At 46.9% G+C, this 27,120-nt stretch overlaps 1 protein-coding gene across 16 annotated transcripts in view; it reads right to left on the reverse strand.

The window, feature by feature from the left end:
* Positions 1-27,120, reverse strand: part of KATNIP (katanin interacting protein) — a 171,324-nt gene that overhangs the window by 70,415 nt on the left and 73,789 nt on the right. For all 16 annotated transcript variants that reach the window (XR_011647194.1, XR_011647193.1, XM_058286156.1 and 13 more), the window contains 2 exons: positions 11,958-12,228; positions 7,574-7,705 (listed from right to left, as the gene is read on the reverse strand). Coding sequence is in view for 14 of the 16 variants with exons in the window: in XM_058286156.1 (XP_058142139.1) it covers positions 7,574-7,705; positions 11,958-12,228 (403 nt within the window). In the remaining 2 variants the exon portion in view is untranslated. The remainder of the gene's footprint in view (positions 1-7,573; positions 7,706-11,957; positions 12,229-27,120) is intronic.

Raw genomic sequence — 27,120 nt, forward strand, 5'->3', positions numbered from 1 at the left:
GAGAACCACTGGGTTAGTGGGCAGTAGCGCTCAGGGAGGAGGAAACAGCGTCCTGCTGAGATCTGGGTACCTGGACTCAGCCACGGCTGAGGCCAGCTCCAGTCCTGGACTTTTCAGTGTTGGGAGCCACATATTTTCCTTGGTTGAATTACTCAATGGTTTTCTGTCACTTGCTTTTAATGCACACTGACTAAGATGCTATGAGACCGTGGGCTTTGGCAGAATGGTCTTTCTGCTGGTTTTTCCTGGCAGAAATGCTAACTAGAGGACAGTCAGGGTCCTCTAATTCACCCTCACTGGGGGGTGTTACTTTATTTCTATGGTTGGCAGCTTGTCTGGGAAAAGTGGTTCAGATGCATCACTTCCCTTCAGCCCTCTGACAACTTGGACAGTAAACTTTCTGCATTGAAGACTAATGTTCTATATCCTGAAGTAGACAGCAGGTCTCTGGAAGGAGGTTATGCTATTTCTTGGAAGGCTTATGCATAAAGCCTGGAATAATACAGGGCACAAGGCCCTTTCATTAGAACCAGGGAAAATGACAGCAGATGAGGGGAATTCAGCTATTGAGGAGCTGCATCACATGCACATTTAATTGACACAAATTCAATTTTATGAGCTTGGCAAAAGAAAAAGGGGTAGGGGAGAAATAACTCTTTAAAGAGCACAGGCAATAGGTTAAGCTTCTGGTCATGGCAGGCTAGCTAGTTCGGACCAACCCTTCCCCAGAGCACAACCAGAAAACCTGGACCAAATATTAGAAAAATCTGTTTGAAAAGAAATCTATATGAAGAATGACATGGCCAAGAGCAGGGAAGACAAGGAAACCCAGCTATGCAGACACAGCACATGCGGAGGCTTTTCCCCTCAAGGGGCTACTGATTCTGACAGGGGCTGCTGCAAGGCTGGGAAGCTGAGACTCACGGATTCTGGTCTGAGAGTAGGGGTGGGCTGGAAATAGGCCAGGAGTGAAGAGCACAGAAAGGTTAACAGTGTAGGCAAATCCAAATTACTACTGACTTCATAAAATAATAATGTCTAGTGGGGTTTAAATCTAGAAAGAGTTAAAATGCATGGCAGTAACAGCATTTAAGTTGGGAGAGCAGTAAATGCACTCAGAGTTGTACGGTCCTTCCACTGAAGGAAAAGTGGTAAACTTGCTAATTAAGAATAAGCTCTAATAAGTCAAGAATGCATGTTGTAATCTCTGATAATGACTAAAGAATAATTAAAAGAATGTATAACTAACAAGTTAATAGAGAGGGAAGAAAAGAAATAATGTAAAGCAATCAGCCCAAAAGAGGGCAAGAAAGGAGAGTAAGAGGAACATAAACCAGGCAGAATGAATAAAAAGCAAACAATAAGAGGGAAGATTTAAACTCAAATATACCAGCAATTACATTAAACATAAATGGACTAAATGCTCCCATTAAAACACATAGATTGTTAGAGGATAAAAATAAAAACCTACTACATGCTGTGTACAAGAGACAAACCTTAAAATAAGAAAGAAAAAAAAAAAAAAAAAAAAGAAAGTAAGAAAGTAAAAGGATGAAAAAAGGTATACCAAAGAAATACTAACCAAAAGAAAGCTGGTATAGCTCTGTATCAGACTTTAAGGCAAAAAGCATAAATAGAGAGAAAGAGGGATGATACATAATGATCAAAGGTTCAATTTTCTAGGAAGATATAAAAAGTCTAATTTTGTATGCACATACACAAAAACAAGTAACCTCAAAAAATAGATGCAGGCACATCTACCCTCCAGACTTGGAGCAAGGTGAGATGGTTTACGATTCCACTGTCCTCTTTGGAAGGTTCAGGTTCTTTTATGCTTCTTGTGGTGTGAATACCCCAGTACCCCCAGCACCTTTTTTTTTAAACCATGCATTTTCCCTACAACCCAGATCTGAAACAAAGCCAACTACTTCATCTGGGATCTGGCCAAGAAGCGGTGATTGTTCCCATGCTGGAGGAGAGAACGATTCTCTTGGGCTTACTGAGGGATGATATATCCATATGGGGTTGTCTATATAAAGCCATATATACTGCATTTAATCAGCAATTTGAGGAGTTTCTGAGAGTAGCATTGGCTGCCTGCACTTTTTGCTACCTTTAGAGCCTAATCCAAATGTGAGATGTGGATCCACAGTAACTCCAATTCAATTTGAGGGTGGTGATGATGTCGTGGTTTTCAACTCTTCTCTTAGCCACAAAGCCTTTCTCCAAATTTGGCTTATGCAGGAGCCAAATCTATTTATCAGATAAAGACTGAGCTCCAACTCTGTTCAAAATGAGAATTCTACTATCTCTTTAAGAGAGCCCATGGAACAAACTCCTCTAAGAACCAGGTACCAGGAACAGCTGGCGATCTGAGTTCTATCAGATGGACAGAGTAGCATGCATTCTTATAACTGTGTGCTTCTTTGCCTGGACAGCCCGGAAGCTCAAAGCCACAACTGTGGCCACTTAAGGCATTCATTTGTTCACACCTTGATTTTCCCTTATTTTTCCTACTCTTCTTTTCTCTTTGTCCTCATTTCCTCACATAGTTTAAAGCCTCACCCTACATACTATATGTAATTTGTTAGGCAATGTCAGATAACTTTTGGAAAAAGGCAGATTATAAACGAATGAAGTTCTATGTCTCCAAGTGCTGTACGTGAAGCTCTGCAAGATGATTTTAGCTGGTACTGGATTAGCTTTTAAAAATAGTAATAGTTATAATATTTATTTAATTGTACATTAGAAAAATAGAACATGTGACTCCACTTGGAACTTTCAGGGATGCTATTGCTGAGGATTCAGCTGATGTGGGTGCATATTAAGCAAATAATAGCTGAGTTGGTGCCAAGGGCCATAGAGTGGAGCGGGTAAGAGCAGAGACTGTGGAGCCCAGGTTTTCAGATACTGGCCCCACTGTGCACTGCCTGCATGACTCTGGGCTGGTTTCTTAACCTCTCTGTGCCTCTTTTCCTTCTCTACAATGATGATGACAGCAGCAGTACTCATGCCTGGGTTGTTTGGATAAATAAATGGAGTTATTACTTGTGTGGTGCTAAACACAGCCCTTGGAAACTAGACCTCTGCCTTGGAAGGGTGAGCTCTTAATCACATAACTTGGATGTGGACAAACAAGTGAGGGCAGCGCATTCATGAAAGGGGGAAGTCCTGGCAAGGGCAGTAGGATGGCTGGGAAGGGTGCATGACTACCACCTGGCTGCTCCCACTTGACCACAGGCTCTGGAAGGTTCCACATGTGCTGGTACACTGACCTGGGGCAGGCTTTTTTTTTTTCAACAACTTGATTAGGAGGAATTTTCTGAGAGGCCATTTGCCTATTTTTCACCTAGCTAAGACAACACCAGGAGTGCAGACGGGACGCTTGTCAACCTGAGTGACAGCCAGCAGAGCCAAGCCAGAAGGTGGAGAAGATGCAGCGCCATGCACGATGGCCATGCACATTCCCCTCTTGCCTCACCCTGTCCCGGGGGCCCTTCTTTCCTCTCCCTCCCAGCTTCTCAGGAAAACTTCATCTGACCAAGCTGATAGGTTCCAAATTCAGCAGAACCAACCCTGACCAAGGACAACTGTGGGGTCCCCATTGATGCCGCGCTCCATGCAGCAGCCTGATGGAGCCTGTTAAAATGTAAATCAAGTCATGGCAGCCCCTGCTGCAAAGCTTCAGCGGCTCCCCTGCTCTAAGTCCCCCATCCTGGTCTTGCTATGTGCTCTGGGCCTTGCCCACCTCCCCTCACTTCTTGTGTGTCAGCCTCTAACCTTCTTTCTGACTCTTGAGCCAACCCAGCAGTTCTTTCCTACCTCAAGGCTTTGGCATGTGCTGATCCTCTGCAAAGGCTAGGTCCTGGGTACGAGTCAGGTCTCAGCTCAAGCCTCCCCTCTCCAGAGAGGCCTTCTTTAGCCAGTCTGCTCCACCCCGCTTTGCTATTTTGGGGGCAGTCGTCACCATCTAATCATCGTATTTGTCCACCGGTTTCTTATCTATCCCTGTCTGCTAAAATAAAAACACCATGAGAGCAGGGGCGATGTCTGCCTTGTTTCCTGGATCACCAGGGCCTAGCACATAGCAGGTACTCAAATGTTTCTGGTCAGAGAAGACAATGACCCGTTGCCTTGCCCGGAAGCCACCTGCCTGCTGGACTGGAGCACGCCTTGACCTGCACCCCCAGGCCTGGGCCCTGGGGCCCCACCTCCCCTGTAGCCCTGCCCGTGGACTGGGGCACACCCCCAGGATGCCCGCTGCTGGGCCCTGATGGCCACCTCCATGACCCAACCCAGGGCTCCAGGTACTGGACTGGAAGCCTGCGGCCAACATGGTCTCAGGGGCCACGGAGCCAGCTAGCTGGGTCCAGGCAGGGGCCTCCAGAGCTGGCTCCAGGAGGGGCAGCCCGGCAGAGCACCGCAGAGCCCAGGCTTGGAATGGGCAAGCCTGGTGGCGAATCCTAGCTTTGCAGTCCTTCCAGTGGTGCTATTACAATGGCTAGCTACTTCCGTGTTCTGAGCCTCGGTTTCCTCATCTGTGAAGTGGGGGCATGGGACATAGAACCCATAAGGGAGTTCTTGGGGTTTGCTGCCTGCCATCCACTCTCCCTCCTCTGGTGACGGCCCTCCTTTGGGAGCCACCCCTGGCCCAAGCCAGGCGATGAGGTGCAGCTCCATGGCTTCCACTGGTGGTCTTGGGAACAGTGTCAACCAAGAATGAGCGCTGGCTCGGAGCCAGGTGCTCTTCTAAGCCCTTGGGACCTATCTGTCCCTTTAGTCCTGCGGACCCCTTATAGGAGGTGGGTGCCTCTTGCTGGGTGGGTGGGGAGAAGGAGGTCCAGAGAGGGTAAGTAACCTGCCCAAGGTCACACAGCTGGCGGTGGACAGGCGGGGATCTGCCCCGGGCAGTTGGTTTCTGTGCCAATCTGGTGGGCTGGAAGTCTGGAGCTGCTGTGGCATCTCCCAGCCCTGGGAAAAGAGCCTGCCTGGAAATGCAAGGTCCAAAGCAGAAAGCTGAGCCTAGAAGTAGAGAGAGGCAGGCTGCTGACATATTTGAATTGCCTGGCGCCAGCTGTGTATGAAGATCACACCACCTTTGGGCTTTTCAGTCCCACGGGCCGCTTGTACACTCGTTCACTTTAAAGCCACTATTTTTCTCACTAGCTACCTTACAGCTCCTGTCTTGTGTTATTACAGGGGTTAAATCAGATACAGCTTATGTACTGCCTAGTCCATGTCCCTTATCCTGGTTTGTCTTTTGGGGACCCCAGAAAACTATGTTAAGCTAACCTATTCCTGTACCTGTAAATGCAGTGTAGATGGAGTCCTTTGATTCAATTTAATTAAGACCTGGATTAAATCGCTTCTGATTAGATTGTTTTAGGGCCTTTGATTGGACCACGTTAGTAAGGGGTGTCTCAGATTGGGTCTCTACCCTCCTGAATGGGCCTTAAATAAACTGAGAACTGAAAGCAGAAACATGGAGAAAGAGAAGACACACAGAAGACGGAGATCTGCCATTTTGACCCATCCGTGCGGAAGGACTCCAGGTCCGCCTGCAGCCACAGAAAGACAGAAGTGCCAAGGGGCTCAAGGAGCAGAGGCCCAGGGAGAGATGCCTGATGGCTCACAGCGGAGCTCCAGGAGAAAGGCGCGGGAGACTGGCAGACTTGCCACGGGGCAGGACCCCAGATCTGCTGGCAGCCAACCTTTGGCGAGAAAGCATCTCTGATGACACCTTGATTTGGACATTTTCACAGTCTTCACCTCAAGTAAGTTTCGTCTTTACGAAAGCCTCACCACTTCTGGCATTTTTGCATTGGCAGCCTTTGGCAAACGAATACATCCCCTCAGCCAGACCTCCGCTGCCAGCACCTGCAGCTCTGCCTCAGGCTCCACTGGCACCCAGAGTGCTGGAGAGTCAGAACCCCCAGGAGGAGCTGCAAACCAGGACCCACGGGCTGGGCTGTGAAAGCTCGGTTCCCCCGTCCCTGGGGTGCAGAGCCCACTCGTGCTGCGTTCTGCCTCCCAGAAATTCCCAGCGAGCTGGCACTCCTCTTGTCTGATAATGGGGAGCCTGCTTGATAACCAACCCTGTTTGGTTATCGCTTCTCTGTCTCACTCCCCCTTCCCTAGGGATATTTCCTGGGATCACCTTCCAGATAAATTACTTGCTCTCTAATGCTTATCCCAGGATCTGTTTTGGAGGGAATCTATCCAAGACAATATTTCCATTGCACAGAGAAAGTGGGAACTGTTGCTAATTCTGGCCCAGGCTCTACTCCCTCCTCCTCTCTCCCTCTGCCCTGAGCTATTGGGAGAAGAGCCTCAAGCCTCAGACCTAAGGCTTGGAGGGGGATGGTCCAGCCAGGTCCCTCAGCCTGACCCTGCCAGAAGCCATCCCTCCACCTCCCCAGTGGAGGTGGGTGGGGTGCCACAGAGACTGCGAGTTGGGGTCCTGGGCTCAGACCCAGGGCTTCTGTTAATAAAATAACCGGGGTGCTGCTGGATTATCCCCAGGGCACCCCAAGCCCCCAGATTCTTGAAATGGCACCAGGATGCCTTGAGCTATTTGAGGTCTCATGGTCACAGAGGACCCAGAACCCAGGGTCCCCTGCAGAGTCACCGCAGCCACCGGTTTCAACCCCAGACGAACAGATGAGACCTACAGCTTCATGGCTGAGGACACGGCAGCGGGTCACTCCACTAGGGTTAGAGTCCTACCTCCACTGCTTTCCAGCAGTGTGAATCACCTGCTCCGTGCCTCAGTTCCTTGTCTGTGAAAGGTGGACAATCGTAGACCCTACCTCAAAGGCTAGTTACAAGGATCACATGAGAGGATGACAGAAGTAAAAGCCTCCAATGGTGGGTGGCTCGTCATAGGTGTTCAATAAGTGTAACTCCTCATTTCTTTAGAAGAGGGAGACTTATTTCACCATTGTGGTGGACTGGATGATGTAGCCCAAGTTAGCCACGTTTTTTTAAAATCTTAATCCGCATTCCTATGGGTGTGTGAATCCACTGTAATAGCACCTCCTGACCATGTTACTCTTAGTTAAGGTGGGGCCAACTGCAGCAAGGCTGGTTCTTAATCCGGATTACTGGAGGCTTTTTAAGAGGATCTGAAAACCACAGGCGCTAGAAAGGAGAGGGTATCAGCATAGGATGTGAAAGCCAGGGAGGTCCAAGGATTTCTGGCCAGGCAGCACCAGAACAAACACTAGGAGAAAACAAGCCTTCTCATCTCCAAAACCGTGAGACTGTAACCTCCCCTCATTTACGCCAACCCATTGTGTGATGTTTGTCACAGCAGCCTGGCAAACTAAGAAAACCATGGACTCTTTTGTATCTGGAATTTTGGACCGTTTATGTGTATGATTGCCTATATAAGCAAATGACTTTTCAAGCAAAAACAAAAATAAAAGCAATTTTCAACTATAAGCATATATTCGTTCTAGAACCAGAAAGCAGCTAAAGGCATCTCGGCCCTCCACAAGGACGCCTCCCCTGTGCCCCCAGGAGGGTACCCAGGCCCGGCCCCAGCCCTGCCCAGGGCACCCAGAACTCTTACTGGAGCACGGCCTCTCCTGGTCGGGGAACGTGGCCGAGGGCTGGTGACTCAGGTCAGGCTCAGATCTGCTGGGAAGAAAGGCCTCAGTGTGGCTCTTCCGTTTTGCAGACAAATTCCTTTCCTTTTTATTACCTGTAGGAAACAATTGTTTATATGTCAAGACAACTGGACACAAGCAGAGCTGGGACATTCTACTCAGGCATTTGTTTATTTATATTCCTTCACTCACTCAACAAATAGTTACTGAACCCCTGCTCATTGGGGATTAGAGACGTGTACCAGGGCCCGCACTAGTTTGGGATTAGAGATGTATATCGTGCAGATACCAAAATGAGTTTGCTGACAGGCATCTCCCGCCAAGCGCCACACTTTGGCAAATCAATGAAACCCTCTAGGATGCAGCAGTTTGCCGACTGTAACTTTTCTGAATGGGGACAAGGCTCACAGCCTTCCAGGTTTAACTGGCAGCAGGGTACATAAAATAACGGTTCACCCAAGGACCGTGAGACCCATTCCCCATCCTCAGGGAGCTTGCAGCCAGGCTGAGGAAACAGATAGTTAAAGGGGTGACAAGGCAGGGCTTGGACAAAAGGGTTTTGGTTTCAGGGTCCCAGAGGAAAGCATCCAGGAGGACATGGCTGGCGGGCGTGTGGGCAGGCAGAGGCGTACCCTAGCCGCAGCTAATGAAGGCTCTCCCTAAGGAAGGCGAGGGAGTTACCAGGGGCACCGAGCAGGGGGCCTTCCAAACCCAGGGAATGCTGAGGCTTGGTGGTGGGAAGGTGTGTGGCAGGTGAGGGCCAGGAGGCTTGGGGTGGCGGGGGGAGTGTCCAGACCACTGGCGGTACAGGAGAGGATTCCAGATGCTACCGGAGCAGGCGTTTTTGAAACAATTCTAAATCTTAATGGGTACTGGAAAAAAATATGGAAGTAGCATATCAAAGCCTTAAGTTCATATGTATTATTGCTTGGGACAATCTTACAGAAAGAAAAAGAAAGGAAGGAAGGAAGGAAGGGGAGCCCGTGGGCAGAAAAGTGAGTGGATTAAAGAAAAATAACATCTAAAAACACTACAGGTGGTTCATGGATATGGTTTAAAAAAAAAATTATGAAGGGAGTTTGCAAATGGCTGAAGTCTGGGAAAAACTGTCCTGGGGACTTCAGTGCTAGCAAAGGCTCACAGGTGCGAGAAGAGTGTGCTCAGGACAGCTGGGTTGAGAAGCAGTCCTGGGGGCAAGGAAAGGCGTCCCTCCCTAACGCCCCAGGAGGAGGGCAGTTCTGCCAACTTACTTTTACCCCGTGAGACCTGGACCGGGTTTCTGACCCACAGAATTGGGCCCTCATCTCGCTCGCTCCCTCAGGTCTGGCCTGCAGACCCCGTTTCTGTCCCTCAGCTCTTCCCCTCTTCAAGCCCTCTGAGCTTGCGGTCGCGGTCTGGTGGCTGCTCCTGCAGGCCTTCCTGCCGGCTCCAGATCCCCTCGGAGGAGCTTCTCTGAGCGCTCCAGCTAACCCATCGCCCCCCACAGCGTCCTCTATAATCTTCACAGCTCTCCAGACCGCCCCTCCTCCCTGAATTCCTGACCTGATCCTCGAGCCCGGCCCTCCCCTTCCCGGGTACTGTGGGAAGTACCTGGGAAGTACTTTCTCCGTGGCCCTCATTCACAGAGGCCCGATGGGGCGGGCGAGTAGGGTCCGAAGCAGTCAGGGCTCAGGCCTCCCTCCCTGCCTCCCTCCCTCTCCTGGCAGGAGGCTGCACCAGGGCACCCAGCCCCTTCCACCGAGCAGCTCTGCCAGCTTCTGGGGGTGGGAAACTCTCCACTTCAGGGGGCAGTGCTGGATGGCTACCCACCAGCTCTCCTCAGATGACAACTTGCTCTCCTTCTATCAGAGCTCCATGCCCATCTCTCGTTTGTTTCACAATTTAGGAGGGAGAAGAGGGGGTTACCTCCTGGCTCCCCAAAGCCCAGTTACTGCTTTCTAATTTCATCTGATTTATTTGGTTAGCCTAATGGTTAAGAGCTCTGGCTCTAGACTCAGACTGCCAGGGTTTCAATCCCAGCTCTGCCCTTCCTAGCTCTGTGACCTTGAGCAAGTTCCTTGACAGCTCTGTGCCTCAGTTTCCCCATTAGAAAAACCAAGATAATGACAGGACTTCCCTTGGGGTGCTGGCAAGGATTAAATGAGGGGCCATATGTTAAGCCCTTAGATTAGTGCTAGGCACATGCTAGTAAGAATGCAATAAATGGTGGCGATTATTCATTGCACATCTACGCTGCTTACCGTCTGTTTTCTCTGCTGGATGCGAATGCCACAGGAGGGCTGTCTTGTTCCCCTCTGACTCCCTGTCCTAGCACAGTGCCTGGGGCACGATATGTGCCTGGCGAATGAATGAACGAACAGCCCAGAACCAACACATCTTTTCTGGTTGCTGCTGACTGTTCTTGGGTAAATGTTCAGGAATAGTTTGGAGCTGCAGTTCCATGCTGGGGTCTGGGGAGACCTTACAGCAGGCGTTTCAGCCTCCCGCATTCGCCTCTCGGTGGGAGCCCTGTCTCCTGCTGGGCCAGGAGCTGGACAGAGGCTGCAGATCAAAGGAGAGAGTGGTGGCAGCAGACCACGCAGCACCAGGGCCTACCAAGCAGCCTAATTGTTCAGAAATGTAAAATGTCAAGGAATAGAAGTTCTGTTTTCACTTCACACCCCGGGCTCCCCCTCTAGCTGTGCCAGGTGCCACACTGCTTCCTTCTGTGGCCGGGTGGTTTGGTCCCTCACACTGGGAAATGACTGTCACATCCCCCATTTCCAGGGTGGGGCTCAGTCCACCTCCTCACAGAACCCCCACCCCATTCCTCCCCACCTCTTGGAGAAAATGATGCCTTCCCAGTATGCCTCACACGGAAGCATCTAACACACCCCTGACCACTAGGTGCTCTAGCAGGCTGGCACAGCTCCGTCATCTATTTCAGAGGCTCCAATGTGCCAGCTGTGGGCCTCGTGCTGGGCATGTGATGCAGAGTAACACCTGGCTGGGCACCGGCAGAGCTCTCGGTCTGGGGCAGAAAGAAAGACAACTCAACAGGCAGTTTGGGGTGGGTGACACCAACGTAACAAGACGTCATGGGGGCACAGGGGAGGCCATGGCTACCCAGGGCAGTGGTGGCAATGCAAAGGCTTCTTGGAGGAAGTAGCCTCTGAGTTGAGACCTGAGGGAAGGCAGTTAACTAGGTTTCATGGTTAGGAGTGGAGGGGCAAAGGCCGAAACGAGGTGGTCTGGGCAGAGGGAGCCACCTGAGCCAAGGTTAGGCGGTGAGAGAACACCACGGCGAGAACAAGTTGGGTGGACATGGATCCATCAACCAAGGGCTGTGGAATTTTCAGGCTGCCTGATTTAAAACCATTTCCTCGTTTCTCTTTCCTTGTGTTCACTTCTGTTTCTTAGCTGATTGGTCCTGATAGTTGGTGAGAAAATATGGTCTCCTCTTGGCTGGCTGCACCCAGCTTTGAAAGGAATGCACTGAGAATGGAGAAGGGAGGAGCGAGCCGACACTAAGCCAGCCTGAGCCAAAGCTGGGGACCCCGCCAGTGAGGACTGCTGCCAGCAGCCCCTCCCATCCCCGGGTGCCTGTCTTCCCCCTGCCCTCCACTGATCGCTTGGCTCACTCTGCTTCCAGGGCCTTCTCTGACAACCTCCTCTAGTGGACAGCTGCTCTTTCTGCCTACTCAGCATCATTTCCCCCTTTTCAGGTAAAAACATCTTGATTTTTCTTTGGAAATGACCACTGCTGCACTATCAGTCCACGTGGTTTGGATGGTGATAACTACACTCCTTGGTCTCACTGACTGGACTGGGCTAATCAGAGCCCCAACGATTGATCCGGAGGTAGCACATGGGATCTGGGGTCAAGAGCCAGAACTGGGACTTTGAGAAAAAAGACATTTTCTAATGGGGTTGAAAAGCCAATGGCTCAGAATAAGGCAATTCCACCTCTATATGTGGATAACCATCCCAAGAATGGCAGCAACAGAAAGGGAAGCAAAGCAGAGAGGGAGGGAAGGAGGGAAGAGGAGAAAGGAGAGGGAAGGGGAGGAGATGGGAGGAAATGAGTCCTAACGATGGAGTCTGGGACCCTTGGTCCAGACGGCCTAAAGCCAGGGCTCCTGCTCTAGACTTTTCAATTATCTGAGCCAATAAATAGCCATTTTGCTTAAGCCAGCTTGCAGCAGGGTTCTGCCTCTTGCAATCAACAGAGAACTGACTGGTATATCTCCCTGGCCTTGGACACCAGTCTACCCAAAGCTGAATTCAAAGTACCACTGGAAGTTTAAGTCCTCCTAACAGATCTAGGGATATGAAAGGCAAAGAGATGCCACACGAAACAGTGCTCACTTTTGGAAGCTGGGTTAAATTCCAGGACCACGAGGGTGTCCGGTCCCTGGGGAAGGCCTCCTCCTTCGGTCTCCTGCTCCCCAGGAACATCCTTCTGCACTGAGTCCCCACTGAAAAGAGGGGGGTCATCTGGGGGGTGACCCGCCAGTGCCTGGTCTCCAGGCTCAGGCTCAGAAAGGACATCTTCTTCAATAGAGTCATACTCATCACTGGAACCATCCTTTTGATTCCTTTGTAGATTTACTCTAAGCTCCAGGCTTTTTCTCAGCTCCTGCCAAAAGCCAAGAAGAGAGTTGAAAAATGAAATATGGTATTTTTAAAAACTCATTTGAAAATTGATCACTAGAACCAAAGAACTATTCCCACCAAACTAGCACTTATCAATCATGTCAACCCCATGTGCTGTCATCACTTTGAAGAGGAGGAAGCAAAGGGCAGGGACAAATGAGCAACACTTTGGACATAGCAGTGTACATAGAATTACCTGTGGTGTCTGGAGACCTGTGATGCTACTAAGAATGTGTGTGTGTGTACATATTTAATAAATGATACAGTTCTGGGGTTCATTAAAATACAGATGGTGGGGTCCCATTCCTAGGGTTTCTGATTCAGTAAGCCCAGGATGGGGCCCGAGAACCTGCATTTCTAACAAGGGGATTGTATTAGTCAGCCAAAGGGGTGCTGATGCAAAATACCAGAAATTGGTTTTTATAAAGGGTATTTATTTGGGGTAGGAGCTCACAGATACCAGGCCATAAAGCGTAAGTTACTTCCCTCACCAGAGTCTATCTGGAGCAAGATGGCTGCAGGCGAGGGTTCAGGCTTCCTGGGTTCCTACGTTCCTGGGGATTGATTTTCTCTGGGTTCAAGGTTCCTTCCTTCCTGGTGCTGGCTTCTCTTACCTCTGTATGCGGACTTCCCAGGTCTTCCACATTAAACTCTTAACATCAGAAATCCCCAACTCTGTCCTTTGTCATGCCTTTTATCTATGAGTCCCCACCCACCAAGGGGTGGGGACACAACGCCCTAATCATAACTCAATCATGCCCAGGTACAGATCAGATTACAAGCATAATCCAATATTTCTTTTTGGAATTCATCAATTATATCAAACTCTACTGGTCCAGGGACCACACTTTAAATATGAAATCCAAAAGGCTTCCACGTGACCCTGAAATTCCAGATGGTAAAATCTCTGACAGACAGTTGTGGGGCTGACCTGTGCCTTGTAAGGGTGTTGAACAGCATCTAAATGCCATAACACTTAGCACTTAACTGTAACTCCTGGATAATTTTTATTAAGTTCTCATGTCCTTTTGCCTTCATGAGACTGTAGATTCCTTCAGGCCATGCATTAAAATCTGTATTTAGTGTGACCAGAAAATGTATCACCCAAACTGGATTTTCTGAAATGAAAAAGGGCACTACATTTACACAGGGACAAAAAGCATAAACTGCAACTGCCCTGGCAGCCCAGGATGTTTGGTCAATCCAGTTGTCCTAACTCTGTAGCCCTCACAGTATCTAACATAGATCTGAGAAAGTGAGAAGTAACCAATGACAGTGTACTGGGAGACCAATGAACCTAATGATGGTATGGAAGGCTGAATAGGGCTCCCCAAAGTTGCCCAGGTCCTCAGCCCTGGGCCCTGTGAATATAAGACTCTGCTGGTAGGCTCAGGAAGAAGTAAGGTTCACGCAGAGGAAACCTTCATCATCTTTGAGAATCCCTAAATCATCCTAAACAGACTAATGATAGATGTATTTGTTTCTCACCCTCCCCGCCCTGACCCTGGAGTCTGCTGTGTCCATTCACTGTGCATTCTTCTATGTCTGCTTGTCTTCTCTTTAGGCGGCACCAGGAACCAATCCTGGGACATTCTGGGTGGGAGAGAAGTGCTCGTTCTTTTGTCCACCTCAGCTCCTTTAGATTGAAGATAGAAATAAGGAGATGAAGGCACTACAGGTGGGGCTCAGAAGGAACTAAGGAGCATGTGACTGAAAACTGGAGAAAAGGGATCCTTGCTATATAATGTAGACACTTAGCTGAATTGTGTCCTGTGGTTATATGGAAAACAACTTGTAAGTGATGGACTTGGAGATTTAACTGAGATTTCCAAGCAAAAGTGTGGAAGATGAGGCCCAGTTCCTTCTGGGTGTTTGTAATAAAGCAGAAAAGGAAAGAGAGAGAGCGAGGGGATAATGACAAAAAGGAACCAAGACTTGATGATGATTTGGGAAATTTTCAGCCTATCCAGATTGCAAAAGCTAATAAAATTAGGAGATTTGCTAGCAGGAAAGAGTGCTCTGGAGCCAGAGGATATGCTGGACAACCTTAAACTAACGCCTCAGAACCAGAATTTCAATCGCACTGAGGGTTCTTTGAAGAGGTTAGACATAGGGAAGCAGACTTGGCCCAAGAGATAGGGCGTCCACCTACCACACAGGAGATCCATGGTTCAAACCCCGGGCCTCCTTGACTCGTGTGGAGCCAGCCCACGCGCAGTGCTGCCACGTGCAGGGAGTGCCGTGCCATGCAGGGGCGTCCCCTGCGTAGGGGAGCTCCACATGCAAGGAGTGCATCCCGTAAGGAGAGCCGCCCAGCACGAAAGAAAGTGCAGCCTGCCCAAGAGTGGCACCGCACACACGGAGAGCTGATACAACAAGATGATGCAACAAAAAGAAACACAGATTCCGGGTGCCGCTGACAAGAATACAAGCGGACACAGAACACACAGCGAATGGACACAGAGAGCAGACAACTGGGGGGGGGGGGGGGGAGATAAAGAAAAAATAAATAAAAAAAAAAAAAAAAGAGGTTGGACATGTGACTCATCGATCCCATTCACTTAGCCATCTCAGGAGAAGCCAGGAATAGAGATGGACTTATCTAGAAAAGATCTTGGGAGGAGCTCTTATCTAATGGAGTTAATCTTAGAGACATACATGAGAGGACCACATAGTTTTTGAGAATGTCATACCACCAGAAGCGCTGCCAGATGGCACCGAAAGGGACAGAGAAAGGACAAAACGAGGGAAGGTTGTCAGACTCCCCAAATTCTACAGGCAAGAAATGGGCAGAAAAAAACCCCTCAGCTGCAAACACATGCTATCCTTCATGAAAAAGGAAGGAGGACTCCAAGAGTAAAGCTGGGCACCCCAAGGGTACAGCCAAGTCACAGAGGATTATTCCTGGCCCTGGCATCTAATGCCATGTGCCTGGTTGGATTTCAAAATTCTTGGGTTCAGTGACTTTTTTTTTTTCCCTTTCCTTTTCTCCCCTTTTTAATAGCAGTGTTCATCACTGTTATTCTATGCCTGACCCACCATTGTATTTTGGGAGATTTCTTGTCTTCTAGTTTCACAGGTCCACAGATGGAGAGAAATTTTGACCCAGGTTGGATCATATCCAGAGTCTCACTCATACCTAATTTAGATGAGTTTGATGATGAGATTTCAGGCCTTTGAGCTGATAAGACTTAGATGAGATTTGGGACTTTGAGACTTTGGGGGCCCTTGAGATGGGCCAAATGTATTTTGCATGTGGGACAAACATGAATCTTTGGGGGGCTGAGGGCAGACTATGATACGTCAAATAACGGGCCCCCCAAAAATGTCCACATCCTAATCCCCAGAATCTGTGAATACATTACTGCACGTGGCAAACAGAACTCTGCAGATGTGACTAAGATAAGGACCTTGAGATCGGGAGAGTACCCTGGATTATCCAGGTGGGCCCAATATAATCAAAAGCGTCCTTATGAGAGGAAGGCAGGTGGATCAGAAACAGAAAGAGGATGGAAGGATAGAGTTATGACCTCCAGAGCCATAAGATAATAAGTTTGTGTGGTTTTAAGTCATGCAGTTTATGGTAATTTGTTTTAGCAGCAATAGGAAACTAATACAGTTGTCTACCATGTATGGCTTCTCCCCTCCCCATCCCAAACTGAGTATCAGTGATATTTATTGAGCAACTAAAAGAGCACTTCCTGGCACATAGTAAGTGCTCAATAAATACTTGCTCAATGACTAAGTAAATTCTGTTGGTGACTGGGAACGGGGATGGGGCGGATATCCTCATACCCCAGAAGGCAGCACACAAGGACTTAGATCACAGCTTTTCTATTTATTAGCAATATGACCCAGAGAGCATCTTGACATCTGTAAAATGAGTTAATAACCCCCTGCCCAACAGAATTGTTTTCTTAAAGCACTGATTCTCAACTGCGGCTAATTTTGACCCCAGGGGACATTTGGCAATGACTGGAGACACTTTTTGTTGTCACAATGAGTGGAGGGTGCTCCTGGTCTTTGGAGGTAGAGGCTAGAGATGGGCTAACTATCCGAGAGTGCCCAGGACAGTCTGTCACCCACAACAAAGAATTATCCAGCTCCAAATGTCAACAGTGGTGAAGCTGAGAAATGCTGCATTGCAGGAAGTGCATGTTCATCAGGGGCACTGAAAAGCAGAACCACGAGGTCTGGAGATGGTCCATGCAACCTCCACCGAAGCAGGACTGAGGCTGTGGTTCATGTCTTCAAAGTCTGATTGTGCTGGGTTGTTGGAGGGTCATCAGATTTACTGTTGCTCCACAGGGAAGCCTGAGCTCCTGCATGGTCTGCTATTTAACAGCAATTTCATTGATTGTGAAGCTAGTAATCCTTCACAGTAGAATAATACTCTGTACTTTACAAAACATTTTCAATTCCTTCTCTCATTTGAGCCCCACAATAACTCTGTAAGATAGGGTAGAGTAAAACCCTACAAAAAATGGAATTTGTTTAAAATAGGAGAGGCTGTTGGCTCCCACCCTTGGCTCCTATCTCAAATGGGGTCAGCTTAACTTCTTATGTCCTGCTGGGGGAGGGGGCAAGACTGGAAGAGAAAACAGTGGGCAGATCCCTCTTGCTGCTTCTTCAGTATTCTTCTCACCCAGTCACCAAGGACTGAAGTAATAAAATGGGGGCCAGCTAGCTGGGAGATATTCCTGGCTGGGAGACTGCTGACACTGTCCAGGAAACCCCAGCCAGTCCCAGGGCCTGGAACCATCCTCACCGGTGTCTGAGATGGAGTGGAGCCTCCAAGCTGGCACCAGTGACAGCCAGTGCCAGGGGGAATTTGAACAAAACATTAGGACCCCCAAACTCATGATCAGTTCTCTGTCTTTTCCTTACCTACATAGAGATGCAACTTCACATGTTAAGGGATTGAATTTTGGGGGGTTCCCCCAAACTGGGGGACTGGGACCTAGAGGCTTTAAACTGGCCTAACTCCTCATAGCTATGGAGTGGCACTTCTGCTCTCAGCCACTGCTCCCCGCTGCTCTAGTGAAAGAAGCTCTCTTGTAAAGTGTTGTGGTTCAACTAAAGGGGAAGATGATCTGGCAAAACCATGGGCTAATTTAGTCAAGAATGCATGTAGGCTAAGTATGCTATGCTAGGGGCTGAGGAAAAGAGTGGGGAGCAGGTTGGCAAGTCCTTTGCCCTTACTGGAGTGTGAGGATGGCAGGGAGACAGGCAATCAATGCATAAAGAAAAACCAACAGCGGTGTTTCAGATTTGGCCAGGACTGTGGACGAAAGGCCCAGGATGATGGGACAGTGACTGGGCTGAAGGAGCATTGGATCAAAGATGGTCAGAGCAGGCTGGGCGAGTGTCGGGGGCAAAAGTGTGTATGGCGGAGGGAACAGCAGAAGCAATGGCGAGAGGTAGAAATGGCTGGAAGGTGCTGCACAAAGGAGAGCAGGGCAGGGAGCAGGCAGCGGCCAGGCAGGGCAGGTCCAGTGGGGCCCGGGTATTGAACCCTGGATCCTGTATGTGGGAAGCCAGAGCTCAACCACAAAGCCACATTGACTCCCCTGCGTGGGTTTTTCATTTGTTTTACTTGTTGTTTGCTTCTTTTTGTTTTTAGGAGGCCCCGTGAACTGAACCTGGGACCTCTCATGTGGGAAGCGGGTGCTCCACCAGTGGAGCCATATCCGCTCCCTCTGGAGTTCTGGTATGCATAAAGAGATGCTACTGAAAGGTGCTAAGCATACCACATCATCTGATTTCTGTTTTTAAAGGATCACTATGGCTCTTGGGCATCAAGTGGATTCTGAGGCAGCGCAAATGCAGAAACAGGGTGAATGGTGGCAGCTATGGGAGCAGGTGAGAAATGGAGGTGGTAGCAGAGGTGGGGACAGAGAGACAGCCTTGAGATATATTTTGGAGAAAGAGATGACAGAAAGAGATGGCTAGAAATTAACCATGTGCTTACCCTTTGACCCAGCCCTTCCAGGAATTTATCCTTTAGTCTTAAATACAGAGAATGAGGCAAAGGTTCATCAATAAAAGATTGGTTAAATAGCTACAACAGCAGGTATTGATGGAGCCCCAGGCAGCCCTACAAAGAGGGAGGCATACCCTGTGAACTTACTCACGAAGTATCAAGACGCATGTTTAACCATGTTTCAAATATATGTGTTACTAGAACAAAAATTTTTAAAAACATAGACACAGACAGGGAACTTCAACTATAGTTAATAGTATGATGATAATATTCCTCATCAATTGTAACAAATGTACCACATAATGCAAGGTGTTATAATAGTGTGGGGTACATGGGAACTCTGTATTTCCTGCCTGATTTATCTGAATAACTACAACCGCTCTAATAATAGTAATAAGAAATATGTTTACGTAAAAAGAAGCATGTTGAAAATGTACATACTGTAAGAATTCATTTAAAAAAATTATTTGTATTTAGGCATATATACAAGTCTGGATGTGTATATACGCACAAAAAGTCTGGAAAAAAAAACAAACTATTAGCAGTGCTCTTCTTGGGGTAGCATTATAGAGGGCTTTCATTTTCTGCTTTTAAGCGTTTTTTATTTGAGGCATGTGTCTACTTTTGTAATTAGAAAAAATCTATATATTTCTGTTTCATGTTTAAACCTTGTCCCTCACTCCTGCAAAGAAATAAATTCCCCATGGGAGCGGTGGGGAGGAGTGGTGTGGCTGCCCCTGGACAGCCAGTTGTCTGGAAAAATCACTGATTTATACCCCTGGAACACATCTTGTCCCCAAATGAGTGACTTGGAAAGCAACCGCAGCAGTACTCGAAGCCGGAAGACAATGGAGAGGCATCTGTTTTTATCAAGAGGGGTGCATCTGGCCAAGAGGTCCAGATTTGGAAGCACAGGCACTGAGCGCAAACAGGGGAGGCCCAGCGAGTACAGAATCCTTGAGCCCTTCTCCAGTAAACGCTCTGACGCTGGAATCCAGAAAACAAAGGGAGAAATCAAAATAGAGAATATGGATGTGGAGAAGTGCCAGCAAAAAGCCTAATGGCAAACATGGAAACCACTTAAGTACTGAATAACTACTGGACAATCATGCACATTAAGGTTAAGAACCAGAATGGCAGCTACAAACCCTAGCCCAGGAACCATAACTTAGCTAGCAAAAGTCAGCACAAGCAGGCAGAGGGGAGACTCCTGCCCTCACTTTCCTTAGCAGAGAGTCAATTTGAATCCAATGAAATGGGAACCTTGTTTTTAAAAAAACCCAGCCACTTCAACCTCTTAAGATTGTTTCAGAATTTATTAAATGGGTGGATATTTTAAGAAATAATAGCTCTTATGATAAAAAAATTTGAATCTCAATAATTCCTCCTATTTCAATTTGACTTCTTTTTCTTCTGTTAAATTCAGGTAAATTTAAGTGTCATAATTCATTTACAAAATATACATATGAAAACGAAGCCTCATTTCTGTATGACTGGTACCTTCTTGCCTAAGGAAATAACACATTTGTCTACATGAGCAAATGTAAGGTACCTGGCCCTTATAACGCCCCACCTGATCTAAAACCATCTGTTCCAGGGCCAAAGGGGAGAGCAACTAAGTCCAGCACTCCCTCAAGGAAGACTCCAGCACCTTTCCATCTGGAAAGGAGAGGACCTTGGGAGTGACTGCTTGGAAAGACAGCCTGCCCAGATTTCAAAGGGACACCATGCTCAGGGCTCTACCAGTTGCTTTGAAGCTGTCATCCAGAAATTTTTCTGTGAGCACTTACTTTATAGCTTGGCTTTAAAACTTTGTTATATTTCATTTCAATGTGGAGTGCTTAAAATGTTAAGTTCAAGGCCTTTCAATGGAAAGCTCTCTGCCCTGGAAGCCAGGCTGCAGACGCTGCCGGTGGAGGGCAGGGGGCAGGGGCTGCGCACACATTGGCCCGCTCTTTAGAGAGCCAGGAGGGGCCATCCACGGAAGGACTGGAAGGGGAGTTGCTGGGAGAACCACTGGTTAAACCACAGAAGGGGTCTGATGGTCAATGAAGGTTAGTGCCTATGGGCTGGATCTTCCTTTCTGCTGGGTTAGGAAAAGAGTGGAAACCGTGGTGACTGTAAAACATGAAATTTTTTCAATAAAGGTAATAACTATACACAGCAATAACAAAACTAACAACCACAGTGGCAGGTGCCACTGGTGATGAAGTGTTTGCTCTGTGCCAGGCACTGAGCAAAGGTCTCTATGTCCGCTATCTTGTGTTAGCCTCCCAAGGCCCCTGGGCAGTGGGGACAGGGCTCCTCATTTAACAGGCCCAGAACACTTCGGTTTGGAGCTCAAGGTCGCACAGCTAGTCAGGGCAGAGCCAGGGCTTGGAGGAATGACTATCTGACTCTAAAGCCCAGGCTCTTGACCACATCATTCCCTATCTGGTGGCAACGTGGTAGAAGCCAGTAGTTCCTAGAGCAGAAGGAAAATCAGGTGCTCAGTAACTGTCCATGTTTGGATGAAACCTGCCCATCAGAGCTTGAGGCACAAGGCTGCCCTGGGCCACTGAGTACTAAAGCACGCGTGACGTGGTAGTGGGTGAGGCTGTAACCCTCAAACTGTACTTGGAAAGGGGTCTGAGCTCGGGCCTGGGCTCTGGGCCCAATTCCAGCTGCCCTGCGTCTCCATGCAAGTCACTGAGCCTCAAGCTTTCACCTCTAAAGTGGGAAAAGCTCCCCTGCCACCTGACAAAATTGAGATGACAGCACGTTCTTTTTATGTTTCAGAGCCTATTGATTCTGCCTACAAGAAGCTTAGCTGTTTGGATGATGAGGCCACAACTGATACATTTAAACAGTCCTCAAGAAGAAAAGCAATCTCTGGAGCAGATGTCACTGAGAGGCAACAAAAAGGCCAAATCCTGCCACCTCCCCTCCTCCCCTCTCCTACCATCCCCCTACCTGTCTCTCCTCGGGCCAGCAGTTTTATAAATTGGAATTTGAATGCCTTTAGTGGGGCATGCACCATTAGCTCCCACTAACTCTGATTGCCCTAAACGAGCCATTTGACATATTGATGTCAACCTGCCCAGCCCCCGAAGGTGTTATACCCTGCCCTGAAAGGTTAATTAAGTAATTTGTTCTTTATATATATAGAATGATATATACATATACATATATTATTCATTCATTCATTTATTCAATAAATATTTATGTTAAATGTATTTGCCCCCATAAGCAGATCTGACTGCCAAGTGCTAGGGACAGACTGATGAACAAGAGTCCCTGTCTTTCATGGAATTTATAATCTAGGAACAAAGACAGCCATTACACAAGAAATGACAAGTGTGTCAAAAACCCAAATCTAGAGCTTGCCAGCCCACACCTCAAATCCAGTGGCTCCTAGGTCACAAGCTGTCTACCACTAGATGACTTGCTCCCTAACTCTAGGGTCCACCCTGCAGGTCCCCTACACTGATCCTGATAGAATCATGTCTGGAAAATTTGTATTACATATGTGCTACAAATACTTGTGTAGTGTTTTTAGTGTTCTGATACTTGGATTTTCTTTTATTAATTTTCATTCCAGGCTACATTTTATTTATGAAGTACCTTGAAACTCAGTCTCTAAAGTCTGTCATTACGAAGAAAATGGAGTGATCTAAGAGAAAGAACTCTAGACTCGAGAAGAGATGGGCACTGGAGCCCTGCCTTGACCCTTTGCAGGCTGTGTGGCCCTGGAAAATCCCTCAGCACTGCACTGTGCCTCAGTTTCCTTACCTGGGCACGAGAGTTCTACCACTTGTCTTGTCCAGAGCAGGGGTCTATTTGAAGTAGACAGTAATAGATAGGAAATTGGATAAAGACAGCAGATAAGGATAGCAGGAAAGAGACAAAACACCAAAAAATGTCACTGGCTGACCAGAAGTTTTAAGGAATTTTTGAACGATGACAAGGAGAGATCACACGTATGAAGAACTAAAAGCAGAGGAAACTAGAGGCCAAAACACGGGGACTGAGAAGTGGACTTGGCCCAGTGTTTAGGGCGTCCATCTACCACATGGGAGGTCCATGGTTCAAACCCCTGGCCTCCTTGACCCGTGTGGAGCTGTCCCATGCACAGTGCTGATGCGCGCAAGGAGTGCCCTGCCACACAGGGGTGTCCTCCGCGTAGGGGAGCCCCACACGCAAGGAGCGTGCCCTGTAAGGAGAGCCACCCAGAGCGAAAGAAAGTGCAGCCTGCCCAAGAATGGCGCCGCACACACGGAGAGCTAACCCAGCAAGATGACGCAACAAAAAGAAACAGATTCCCACGCCGCTGACAACAACAGAAGCAGACAAAGAAGAACACACAGCAAATAGACACAAAGAACAGACAACTGGGGCGGGGCAGGAAGGGGAGAGAAATAAATAAAAATAAATCTAAAAAAAAAAAACCATGGGCAGTAAACCTTTCCATAGAAGAAAGAGTAGGGAGTGTATGTATGTGCATGCATGCATGTCTTTGTGTGTGTGTTTGGTGTATGTTTATATGTGTAGTGTGCTTGTGCACATGTGCTTGTGTTTATTCATGTGGTATGTGTGTAAGGGAGCTGAGTCCAGAGTCAAAAGCAAGTAAGCGGAAGCTTTAGGCATTCCCTGGGAGCTGCTTTTCAGGCTGCAGGTCTCTCCCAGCTATGCTAAGTAGGGGGCCAAAGAGGCAGTCGCTCCCCAAGCCAAAGCCCTGAGTGTGGGCGCTGGGGCAGGAAGGCACAGCAATGCCCCAGGAGGTCACTGCTCCCCGGGGGGACCGGACGCTCTGACACCTGAAAGAGAAGCCAAGCCACACAGCTTCCAGAAGCATGTTCTACTCCAACCCCACAATCACTGCTGTCAGGTGACATCAACATATGGGAATCCCCTATATATTTTCCCCCTATATTTTTGATGTAACATTTATGTAATCAAAAGCCTCTTTAAAAATAAAAATTTTAAAGAGTACAGTCAGAGGAAGAGGGATTCTTAAACATATAAATATAAGCAGACAACAAAGAATGAACAAACACCTGGGGAAAATTAATACCCTAAAAGATGGGAACCAAGTTTAGTTAACAAAAGAACTAATATCCAATGAAAGAGAGCTAACTGAATAGAGGAAGACGTTAGAATACAACAAATATTTATCCTTGGAGAGATTTAACTGGATATTTCATTCATGAAGAATAAACTAGAGATCTTTAAAATTTTTTATTTTATCATTAACATTAAAAAAATAATAGCTGAGTGAGCTAAAAGATGACTAAATTAAATGTTAGAAGATCAAGCCAAGCAATTTTACAAGAACATGGTATAAAAGAACAAAAAAGAAAAGTACAAAAGAAAAAATTAGAGACTTAAAGGATAGTTCTGAACCATGTGTCCAATAGAAGCCCTAGAGGATACAAAAGGAACAATGGAGGGGAAAAATAATAATAAATGAAAAAATTCCAGTGCTAAAGAAAAACTTGTCTTTGCATAGAAAACACCCATCTGGTGCTTTAAACAGAACAAAAATATTAATAACAGAGTTTTGAAACATATAAAGCAAAAAGAGAGGAATATAAGGAAAAATGGGCAAATTCACAGAAGTCAATCAAACCTCACAGACCAAACATTAAACAGGAATCTAGAACAGTGGTTTGTTAATGAGAACAAGACTTTCTTCAGAGGTTTACTAAGAATGTAGATTCCAAGCACTGCCTCACATCCCCTGCCAAAGATTCCGATTTTGTCTGTTTGGGTGCAGTTTGAGAATTCACATTAATAAGCAGCCCAAGTGATTCTGATATAGGTGGTCTGGAACCATACTTTAATAATAACCAGTTTAAATAATACAATCAAAAGTTTGATTTAATAGATATATTGAGAACTTCATGCCACTCTTTTGAGATACACATGGAACATTCATAAAAATGATCTGACAGGACACAAACAATACCTCAATAAATTCCAAAACCTAGATATCAAGCAGGTCATTCTCTAATCATAATGTAGTAAAATTAGAAATTAACATAAAAGGATAAACAAAACAAAAACAGACCAAAATCACTACTAGAACATTAAAAAAAAAAAAAAAGCTCTTCAAAGTAACTCTTGGTCTAAAGAGGGATAATAAAACCATACAACAATTAGAAATAAAAGATGATGAAAAAACTACATGGCAAAATTTGTGGAATAAGGACAAAGCAATATTGAGAGGAAATTTATAGTCTTAAAATTGCTATGTTAGAAAACAAGGCTGAATATAATTGAATTAAGCATTTAATAGAGAACCTGGATTACAGGAGTTGGGGTCGAGGGAAGGGAACAATAGCAATAAATTAAACCAAAAATTTAAGGAAGGAATTAATAGATAAAAGCAGAAATGAACTAATTTATAAAACAGTGAGGGAGAGGAGAGGAGAGGAGAGGAGTGGAGGGGGGAGGGGAGGGGAGGGGAGGGGAGGGGAGGGGAGGGGAAGGGAGGAAGGAAGGAAGGAAGGAAGGAAGAGAAAGAAAGAAAGAAAGAAAGAAAGAAAGCTCACACTCAATAAAACTAAAAGCTGGGGACGGTTTAGCTGGGTAGATGGAGAGACCTTTTCATATTTTTCATATTCAGTTTACTTCACAATTTGAATCTTTTTTAATGAGAATGCATTCATATATTTGATGCTATACAAAAAGATCAAAACTAATGTTAAAATATCTAAGAAAGTCAGTGGGCTATACATGCAAGAAATAAAAAATATTATTCAAAATATTAACTCAGATCATTCTTTATCTAGATTGGGAAAGATGCCTTAATAAGTCAGATACCATCTGGTATCTTCACTTGCAGAAGTGTTCTATCAGGGGAGAGGATCACCACATCTTTCACTTTTGAATCTGCATTCTTTGGGCATCATTAGTGCTTGTTCAGCATCATTCCACATAAATCCTTCATGCTAATCACTGAACCACTCCTGCTCAGCCAGCTTCACACCATCTGACCCACCCGCCCAGGCCCTGTCTAGTAAAATCAGCCAGACGGTCCAGCTGGGCATCTCTGAGTGCATTTGGGACACACAGCCTGTGACGGCTCTGGGTACCAGGGTGGCTAACTCAAGTGCCAATTGGGAAGGAGAAAGCCTCTTCCTCTTCTTGTCTGGAACTGGCAAAGCCTTTGTTATCTAAACCAGAAGTTGCAAACTGGTGGTTTGTGCAGGCCAAAACTGGCCAGCAGGTATAGTCTTTTTTGCCTGTGGAAGATTTTGAACTAGTTACCAACATTAAAAAATCAGGAGAGAGAAACAGATGTGGCTCAAACGACTGAGCTCCCACCCCTACCACGTGGGAGGTCTGTGATTTGGTTCCTGGTGCCTCCTAAAGAAGACAGCGAACTGGTGTGACAGGCAGGTGCAGCAAGCTGACACAACAAGATGATGCAACAAGAGACACAATAAGAAAAACATAATGAGAGACACAAGAAAGCAGGAAGCAGAAGTGCCTTCTAAAGAAGATAAGCAAGAGAGCAAGCTGTCATCACAGGCAGGTGTGGCAAACTGACACAAAAAGAGACACAGAAGAAGAAGAGAACATAATGAGAGACACAACAAAAAAGCAGGGAATGGAGGTGACTCAAGTGATTAGGCGCCTCCCTCCCACATTGGAGGTCCCGAGTTCAGCTCCTGGTGCCTCCCAAAGAAACAAAAAAGATGAACAGATATAGCAAGTACAAACAATGAGGGGATGGGGAGAAATAAATTTTTAACAATCTAAAAAAGAAAAACAAAATCAGGAGAAATTTAACACAAAAAGAAGCCAGAAATGGTTTTTCTTAAGACTAGAAAGTCTGGCAACATTGGGCCTGCATGTTCATACAGTAACAGTCAGCAGAGCTGGGCAGAGATGGCTCGCCATAGCTCCCGCCACTCCCTGCTGATGCAAAATAGTCTTTTTAATGAATGCCCCAGAAATGCCAATGTTTCAGAATCCAAACTGACTCTCCTACTCCAAGCAGTACAAAAACTCTGTCAGATCATGTGCCCTGATTCATAGTTTGGAAAATACAGACATCGTAATTATAATTTAGGGATGCAATGACTGGGCTTGTGTGGGCTGGCCAGGGCCCCTTATCAACATTTATTCCACTCGCTTGCTCGCTCACTCACTCATCTATTCACTCACACACTCACTCCTCCAATCACAATTACTCAATTTACTTGCTAAACAAAGATTTATCTGCAAACTAACTCTGTGCCAGCCCCTGTCCTAGGGACAAGAGACACAAGTCAGCCAGCATCTCTGCTACTGTGACACTTCGATCCGGGTTGGGAAAGGGTGTTTTAAGTCCTAAATACCTAACTTGCCCATGACCTATGCAAATGCAGCCCTTGGATGAGTAGTGGGTCCATGGATTTTGTGGTGCTGGGAACTCGGTTTTCCCTTCACTTCTCCCTAGGATTCACGATTTCAGAGCTAGGCAGGCACAGGAAATGTTTAATATCAAATCCATCCCTTCTTGTGACAGAGCAGGAAATGGAGGTCCCACAGAGTTGATGGAGAAGCCCAAACTGCCCTCTCCAGGCTGCTGGATTTCAGGGACTTGCTCTTTCTACCTAAAACAGGAGTCACAAACTTCAGCATCTTCAGAAGCGAGGACTGTTATGCAGAATAGTGAGTCTCAGGGTCAACAACAGGGAATGGTGGGGATCAGGGCAAGGTGGAGGCTGTGGGGTCTGAATCTGGTTTTCTAATTCAAAATAAAACAGTGACAACAACAATCACTGCCCAACACCTGGCCAAATAGTAAGACATGACTGTGGGTTGACCCTGGCATTGGCCAGGCCTTCCCCGTAGGCTGCACCGCCTCCACAGCCATCACTACGTTTCTATTCTTATATTCTCTGAATTTTATCAAGGCAG

Source organism: Dasypus novemcinctus, chromosome 23, assembly GCF_030445035.2.
Source record: "Dasypus novemcinctus isolate mDasNov1 chromosome 23, mDasNov1.1.hap2, whole genome shotgun sequence".
In the NCBI taxonomy this organism is placed as follows: domain Eukaryota; kingdom Metazoa; phylum Chordata; class Mammalia; order Cingulata; family Dasypodidae; genus Dasypus; species Dasypus novemcinctus.